The sequence below is a fragment of the Frankliniella occidentalis genome, unplaced genomic scaffold (genome assembly GCF_000697945.3).
Source record: "Frankliniella occidentalis isolate FOCC.00 unplaced genomic scaffold, Focc_3.1 Scaffold148, whole genome shotgun sequence".
In the NCBI taxonomy this organism is placed as follows: domain Eukaryota; kingdom Metazoa; phylum Arthropoda; class Insecta; order Thysanoptera; family Thripidae; genus Frankliniella; species Frankliniella occidentalis.
Window position 1 is genome coordinate 207,270 of NW_026267275.1, and position 8,369 is coordinate 215,638.

General features: G+C 51.3%; 1 protein-coding gene across 2 annotated transcripts in view; it reads right to left on the minus strand.

The window, feature by feature from the left end:
* Positions 1–1,774: 1,774 nt before the first annotated feature.
* The window catches only part of LOC113205181 (adenylate cyclase type 6), a 114,332-nt gene continuing 107,737 nt past the window's right edge, over positions 1,775–8,369 (minus strand). For both annotated transcript variants that reach the window (XM_052271049.1, XM_026420692.2), the window contains exons 9-26: positions 8,238–8,359; positions 7,683–7,775; positions 7,183–7,329; positions 5,540–5,698; positions 5,298–5,445; positions 4,822–4,931; positions 4,440–4,593; positions 4,252–4,349; positions 4,083–4,167; positions 3,888–3,998; positions 3,634–3,801; positions 3,398–3,546; positions 3,164–3,309; positions 2,961–3,070; positions 2,637–2,856; positions 2,411–2,542; positions 2,203–2,327; positions 1,775–2,112 (exon numbers count right to left, since the gene is read on the minus strand). In XM_052271049.1, coding sequence (XP_052127009.1) covers positions 1,933–2,112; positions 2,203–2,327; positions 2,411–2,542; positions 2,637–2,856; positions 2,961–3,070; positions 3,164–3,309; positions 3,398–3,546; positions 3,634–3,801; positions 3,888–3,998; positions 4,083–4,167; positions 4,252–4,349; positions 4,440–4,593; positions 4,822–4,931; positions 5,298–5,445; positions 5,540–5,698; positions 7,183–7,329; positions 7,683–7,775; positions 8,238–8,359 — 2,457 coding nt within the window. In that variant the 3' untranslated portion in view covers positions 1,775–1,932. The remainder of the gene's footprint in view (positions 2,113–2,202; positions 2,328–2,410; positions 2,543–2,636; positions 2,857–2,960; positions 3,071–3,163; positions 3,310–3,397; positions 3,547–3,633; positions 3,802–3,887; positions 3,999–4,082; positions 4,168–4,251; positions 4,350–4,439; positions 4,594–4,821; positions 4,932–5,297; positions 5,446–5,539; positions 5,699–7,182; positions 7,330–7,682; positions 7,776–8,237; positions 8,360–8,369) is intronic.

Here is an 8,369-nt window from a genome sequence, read left to right on the forward strand (position 1 = left end):
CCCTCTCTGCCACTCATCTCCATCCTCCCCCATGGCACACCCCCTCGTTATTTGTTGTCCCTCGCCGCCCCAATACGTCATAAGTGCCGACCCCGAAAAACAAAATCTGTTGTTGCCTTACGAAAGCGGATCATTGAATATCGACTAATCGAATCTCACAGTTACGCTGTGTCAGTGATCAGCCCCAACCCCCCTCCTCCACCCCGACGATTTACTTTCTGCTTACCCAATTGTGCCCGGAAAATATTTGGAGAGTACCTGCACCACGCCGTATCAGCAGCAATTTGTCTATCGACCTCCTTTGTCTTCCTCCATCTTCACGATGCCCCCCTCCCGCGCTCCTCCCCAATCTGCCCCTCGAGGTCGAGTCCGGCTCCGCCACGCCGCGCCACGCCAGGACAGGAGAATAAAGCGTTACGATGTAAAGGAAAGGCCGGGGTCGGGCGGTACTCGCTGGCCTGGTCTTTATTGGTCGTGAGGGAGCCGGGGCGAGGCGCCGACTGACTGAGACAGGAAACTGGGCCAGGAGGTGGAGGAAGGGGCGTGCGGGGACTAAGACGGTGGCAGGGGTAGGGGGAGTGGACGAGGAGGAGGCAGAGGGAAGGACACCCTACTGACGATAAGTTGAACGCTGGCCTGAATTATTTTTAACGTGTTGAGAATGTTTGTGTGCTTTGGGTCCAGGCTGGTCGCCGCCGGGCGCAGTGCAGCACAGCAACACGGGGTTGCGTTTAGTATGCAACATCAGCGTGATGCGGTGTCGTGTTTCACCAAACAGAATGTGACGGGGACGACCCCGGCGACACGCCGCGCCCGCCTGCAACGAGTGCAGCCTCGCCCCGCGGCCTGCCTCCGGCGCGTTGACCCCTGGCGCCCCCTGACGGCGCGGCCGCGGCGGGGAGTGTATACCCCGCGCAGTCGGGGGTGGCTGCTGCTACCCCGTGTGCTTCGGGTGGGCGCACGGGGGTGGGCGCAACTGTCTTCATCACTGGGCCGGGGCGCCCATACTCCGCGCTGTTAGCCGGGTGTATTTGCCCGTCTAGTGCCAGTGTATACGTCTAAACGGGCATCTTTTTATAAGTGAGAAAAAAATTATAAGGCTTGTTTAGAGTTTCAATTTCTTTCTCCTTTTTTTTCGAAGAAATAACATGTTACTTTTAATCTCTTTATAAATAAATACATTTTGTTGACTGGGTTGCTAACATTTACAAATAAAAATTCAATGACAAGTTTCGTTTTTTCTGGCTCCTCCAGCCAATCCGAGTTGCCCACGTCGAGAGAAAACACCACTGAAAGTTTTGATCAAGTTACATTTTGGCTTTCACTAAAGCGACAAAGTAATAAGCGCAATACGGAGAAACGCAGTTGTTAGACTCTTACTGAATTGAAGTACTGCTACAGTGGTGTTAATCCAGCGGCAAAATTCCATCGCTTTCTGCTAGAGTTATACAACAACATTTAGGCCTACAGATCACAAAGAATGGGGTGCTCTTTGAGTAGGCGAGCACCGAAGCAGGTACAAGAGACATTTAGGTATACTTAAAGACTTCCTTATTCAAGGACGCTAGACGCCATAGCTAAAACCTAACAGATGAAGATTGAATGCTCCATTTTATGCTGAAAGTGTGCGTAGGGTGAACTTTGAGAAGGGATTGGAATACCGGAAAACAATTTGGCGTAGCTCCCGCTTACGTTTCACCGATTTTCCTGGATGAAAATCCTGTCTAATAGGCGGGGAGCGAAAATAATTTCGACCAGAGAGCATACAATTGACTCAACTAATATGGCCAGTTTAAAACCATCACAGATCAGAGTACAGGCACCGTCAGGGCGCCGCGGCCCTTTCAAGAATGTCTCGGCCTAATTTGGCCGTGCAGTCACAGCCGTTGTGGGCGCAGGGCCCGGGGGCCCACGGTGGCGGTGGTGCCGTGCTTAGGGACGCTCGACGCCACCGTTTTGTTGGGCGTGGTGGTCCGACTTGGCGTCGTCCTCGCCGCTCGGCCCGTCCAAGAAGTACGTCGTCATGTCGCCCTTGCCCTTGACGTGGATGTTGCCGCGGCAGGTGAGCGGGTAGCCCTTGGCCTTGAGGATGTCGTGCAGCTCCTGCGTCACCTGTGGGCAGCAGCGGCAGCCGCTGGTTACTTAGAGAGCGCCCGCGGGCCGTCGCGTCGCGGGTGTGCAACCTCCGGCGCCCACACTCACCTGGATCTTGTCGAGGACGCCCGTCGAGTCCATCCTCGAGGCCACGTTGACGGCGTTCCCCCAGATGTCGTACTGGGGCTTTCGGCTGCCGATGACGCCGGCCACCACGGGGCCGATGTTGATGCCTGCGCAAAAGAGGTAAAAAAAGTGACGATGTGGTGACAAGTTTAGTTTGCGTGAGTTGTCGTGCCGTGAGACCGTCACCCACCAATCCTTATGCGGAAGTTGTTGAACGAGTGCTCGTTCACGTACTCCAGCTGCTCGCGGATGCGCAGCGCGAAGTCTGCCATGGCCGTGACGTGTTTGAGACCCTGGGTATCACACGTGCTGGGCGTGAGGCCTGCAGGGAACATAGATAGTCATATAAATATATCGATGGATAGAATGTATGAAGGGAACAGGATAGTCGTGGCGTGTTAGCCCAATCTCTTCACCTGCAGCAGCCATGTACGTCGCTCCGGTAGTTTTAATCTTTTCGATGTAATGAAATTTTTCCTCTGCCAGCAGATTATCGAAGTCGGCTATAATCTCGTTGAGCAGCCGCAGGCACTCCACGCCCTCGTTGTTAGCTTCAAGCTCCACGTAGAACTCGGAGAAGTTTGCGACGGACGCGAACATGATGCACACGAGGTCGCACTGCTCGTGGTACAGCTCCTGTAGGCGATAAGGGGTTTGTAGTGTTTGGTAAGTGCGTGCCTTGATGAACGATCGTGAACGACGCGCTGTAGACCGACAACCGACGACGTTGTTGTACTCACATCAGAATTTTTGTCACTGTTTAAAAAGTGCTCGGCCACGTGGACGGGAAGAATGTTCGCCAGTAGTTTTCTATTGTAGGCTTCGAGATGCTCCATGTCCTCCTTCTCCTCTGCAAAACAGTGTTTAACCAGTAGTGCTTTGATCTCTGGGAGTGTGCTTTGCTTTGTACTGTGTGCTTTCACTCCCATAGGTAAGACCTCACCTGTTGCCTGAAGCTTCCAGAGAAAGTCGAGCCTGTAGGTGGCCTCAGTGTGCAGGGAGTGGATGACGAGCACCACCACCATCCCGATGAGCACGACCAGCACCAGGTGCCGCGGCGCTAGCAGCGACACCCACCAGGCCGAGCTCCTGTGGCAGTGAGGAGGGGGCAGGCTGAGAGGGTACAGTCTTAGTCAAACAGTTGTCCGCAGTTTGTTGTCACTGGTGGTATACCCACTCTGGCATGGAGAGGTCTCGCTCTACGACGAGCACGATGAAGAAGTAGCCGGCCAGGAGAAACCCCATGAGGACCATCTTGAGCAGTGCGGGAAGTACTTGATAAACTGCGCACAGCGTGAGTACCAGCAGCACCATGAGCGCCAAGTACTGCCCAAAGAAATAGATTGTTTCATTCTGAAATAAAAAGGAAACCACAACTTTTGCAGCGTGTTTAATTTGTGCTGGTTCACTTACGTCGGTTGGAAATAGGTCCTGGACGTAGGCGGCCTGCGCGAGGCAGTCCGTCCGGTTGAGCGATGAGCTGTTGCTGCTGGCCATATGGTCGCTCACCGAGGCGTTGTAGGGCAGCTCGGAGGTGTCCCAGCAGGGAATGAGGCCCACAATGACGTCAATGGCAGACAACTTGTGGGAAGAAAGGCGGTTGAGTGAAACTCTTTTATATTTGACATTGGCATGTTTTGTCTGTTTCAAAAAAAAGTTTTTCTTACCACTGGTGAGAGTGCCGCGACGTAACTGCAAATAATCACGATGCATGCGAAAAACTGCGCTACCTTGCGATCACCGTGGATTAGTAATGCCGGCGCTTTTAAAACGTTGTTCTGGAAAAGGTCAACACAGTAGGGAAGTTAGTTGGAGCGGGTACAAACGTTGACTACAGTGCACTGTAGTTTAAATTTACTTACCTTACTCCTAATAGATAATACTACAAAAGTGATCCCCCCAACAATGGTCCAACAAATCGTTGTTAGCACTAATGGCAAAGAAGACCTGGTGAATCATAAAGTAAAATTAGATTTTGTCCCAAGTAACAAATTAATCTCGTATCTCAAGTCTTATTTCATGCTTATTTACTTCACTCTGAGAATCAGCAGTAGAGAGCAAATGGTGCCCATGATGATGACAGAGCAGACAAAATACGTTGACAGCATTCTGTCTCTCTCCTTTGAGTACTAAAAGAAAGTTACGGCAAGACATTATTTTCAGTAGACGTTACGCTGTAGACAAAGTTTCATTTCCCTTATGCTGCGTTGCGAGCGAACCTTTTTCTCGATGTCTGCGTTCTTGAACGTGAGGAGGAAGTTCCGACACTCGGCTCTCAGCCGGTCGATGCTCCGCGCGTCGATGGCCCTCATCAGGTAGTCGTTTACCTCTTCCTGCGGGTCCTTCTCGTCCAGGCTGTCACCGAAGCCCAGCCTTGAGGGAAGGGGAATACGCGGAAACTGTTACTCTCTCTCTCTCTCTCTCTCTCTCTCTCTCTCTCTCTCAAAAGAAGAAACACGTAAACGTTCTCGAGCTTATATCAAAATGACATTTTTAAGACCAAAACAAAGTCAAAATTTCGGTTAAAATCAGTAATGGCACCAATGACTTCCTCGTGACGTTTCCGTGTTCGTTGGGTATGACGTTGAGGACGACTCTTACTTGGAGTGCTTGCCGTGCTGGCTGCCGTGCCCCATGACGCGGAGCTCTTTGGCCACGTTGCCGTTGGAGAAACCCAGATGGCCGCCGGGCCTCCGAATCGACCGCTGCGTCTGGAGAAGAAAGAGAATGAGATGAGAAACACTTGTCGCCGTTGCGAACCATTTTCTTTTCTCCGTGTCTCTTTCGTGTAATCCTTCACAAGTGGAATGACCTGCTACTCGCGGAAGTAGGAGGTGAGAGAGCGATCGCTTACACAGCCATGACGTGTGTGTGCGTGGGGGTCTGCTCTGGATAAACAACATTCCGACAAAAATCGCACGGTTGTGGGAATTCGCCCAACAGTGAAACGTTCCCGCTGTTACAACACTGCGAATTTCGTCTGGCTGTTCGCAACAAATGGAATTGTCCTTCCGTTTAGTTAGATTTTGAGAGGGTGTGTCTCCCCACTACCCGCACCCTCTCATTCTCTCTTTTACCTGCGACCGTTTGGACTTCTCCGGCACGATGAGCAAGGTCTCGATGTTGTGGTCCCGCAGGTACGAGTTGCGTTCGGCGCCGTTGCCCGGCTCCACCGCGTAGTCACCATCCAGGAACACGAACGTATCTCGGGTGATGTGCACCCGCCTGTCGGCATGGACAAGTTTGTGGCAGTTCTTAAACACGAAACACAACGTTAACAGGCTTTTCGGCGGGCGATCAATCCAATCCTCCTACTCACCCAGGGATGCCACCGCTCTCCATGTGGTTGGCCAGGGTGACGTCGTTGGACCAGACGTCGAACTGCCACTTGCGGAGGCCGAGCACGCCGCAGTGCACGCGCCCCGTGTGGATGCCCACGCGCATGTTGACGTTGACGCCCATTACGTCCCGGACCAGCCTGCAACAAGTCAAACGGTCAGAGAGGAGAGGCCCCTTAGTGTGACCGCTGGCTCAGACAAAAAGGGAGGGTCGGGCGGGAGGCTCATGTCAGTTGGCTGGGCAGCCTTTGATGACCGCTGTGGCCACTGTGAGAAATATTCGGTGGGAAAATTTCCCATGATAAACATTGTTAAATTACGAATTTCTATTAAAGTTACGAACTAAACTTATAAAAAGGTGAAGGTATCACATTGCAAAATAATCATGTATGAAACAAAATGATTTACCCTAAAGTTTTATTTGACTTGCTAATCTTGCATGACTGCATTCCTTAATTTATGACTTCTCTAGTCAATTAGCGGTCACATTCGTACACTGTGAAAAAAGTAGGTAGGTTTACAGGAAAATTTTCCTTGACGCAAGTTGTAAAATTACAATTTGTAATCGTAAAAATACATGCAGTTTGTATCGACTTCAAATCCCTTGGCGAGTAAAAAAGGTGCTGTCGTAAATTTACAACTTAAATTATAATTCAAGCAGTTTACAATTTTTTTGAAAATTTACGACGAAATTTTTCACAGTGTACGACGTTTGTAATTGAAAATTAGGGACGATATATCATAAATTTACAATGACACAGTGGGTGCCCACCCGGTTGACGTGAAGGGTCAGGTCGGGAGGCAGACGCACTGTTATTCAAATACTGTGACGTCACATTCTATAAAATGTGAATTGTGTCACATTATTTAGAATATGTCACATTCGTTTTCACGTGACATAGGTGCACTGAGTCCTTCAGGGCAGAGCGGTGCAAAAGGTGTGTCACGTTCTAAAGAATGTGACATGATATTCTAAATAATGTGACACAATTCACATCATATAGAATGTGACGTCACAGTATCTGAATAACAGTGCGCCTGCTCGTTTTTTGACAGCGCGGTTGCAGACACAAAGCACTCTGACCTGTTGCAGCCGTGTGTCCGCCGCCCACTGCGGTGGACAATCTCAGAGAGGCGAGAGCATGGGCCGAAGGCGAGGCCGAAGGGGAAGGAGAAACTTTCCTATCCGTAACGCTGCTGAGCGCGAGCAGCGACAGCAGCGGAGGGGGCAGGTGTGGTGGGAATCGAGCGGCGGCGGCGACGACGTCGGCAAGTTTCGCGAGATGTAGGGCGGCACGGGTGGGCCGGTGTAGCCTCGTAACTGTTTCGGCAACCTGGCGGAGATGCGTGGGTTTCTGAGACGGTGCGCGAGGCGGGCACAGGGCGCTGCGCAATCATGTCGCCGGAGGGGGGTCTATTTTAGAGGCGAGTCGGACCCATCTTGCCCCCCGCCGCCCCCGCTCTGGTGCGAGGACCTGACCTCACAGGGGCGTAGCGTAACCCTTACGAACGTTTTTGACGTTTCCCCCCACAAAATAAATCTTTTACCAGTTTTCATCAAATTTAAAATGGTGTCGCACACCGTTTCTCGATAGTATGTGCTAGGTCCGGCGACTATACTCACGCAATGGCGTCGATCATGTCCAGCCCCATCTCCACGGCGCACTGCGCGTGATCAGGCCGCGGCTCGGGCAGCCCGGACACGCAGTAGTAGCAGTCGCCGAGGAGCTTGATGCGCAGGCAGTGGTGCTCCTGCGCCAGGCGGTCGAACCTGAAGACCGAAGACACATTACTAGCAGTTCTTCACCACGTTTCGGTAAATAGAGTTGGCCAGGTTTCGTTATTTCTTGTAGTTCGATTGCACCAATAGAAAAATTATGTCGGAGTTCATTTTTAAAAATATTTTGTTGTCGATCTCTTTTTCATTTCTCGTTTTCTTTAGCATGTTTGGTGTTTTATTTCTCAGCCAATCGATTCGTGATCGTTGTGCTCACACAATGATGTGGGTTCGACAAAGTTTAACTGCAGCGTGTTGGGTCTGATTGGCTGGAGCCTTTGGTGCTCCCGGCGCCCCCCTACGGTTCCCTTCGGTTCCCTTCGGTTCCCTTCGGTTCCCTTTGCTACCTGGCGAACAGCTCGTTGAGCAGTCGGACCAGCTCCTCGGCTGTGCACTGGGCCGAGAGGGAGGTGAAGCCGCAGATGTCCGCGAATAGGATGCTGTAACGGAAATAGGGTCACTGTAATTGCTGCCCTCCGGAAGACACTCCAGTTCCATTGAACTTGAATGTGCGCGCCAGATGTCACACACCGAGTGTGCACATACGTGTTTTGAGGTCACACACTGTATTTAATAATATTGATAGTACAATAATTGTACTATCAATATTATTAAATCAAAATTTACATTCAGTTTGGATACTTTTCATTTCATATTCGCTAGAACTGAACTTTTAACTAAGTGCATGCAGCACATGCAATATACACGTTTTTGACCCTCCCTCATGCACATTAAACACTTTGCTTCACACTACCGGGTGATTCAGAGAAGACGCAGGCGCGGGCGGGTTTGCCTACCCGTTCTGCCCGTAAGGCGCCATAGCCCCTTGGGTAGGCAAACCAGCCCGCACCTGCGTCTTCTCTGAATCACCCGGTACATTGACCTTGTGGTGTTGATCGTACCTCACGTTCTCGTGCCGCTGGATGTAGATCTTGTGAAACATGGTGTCCTGCGGCTTCCCTGCGATGTCCGCCTTCATCTCCATGGCCACGTGACGCGGCAGCACCGACAGGAGCAGCCTCTCCTGCAGGCCG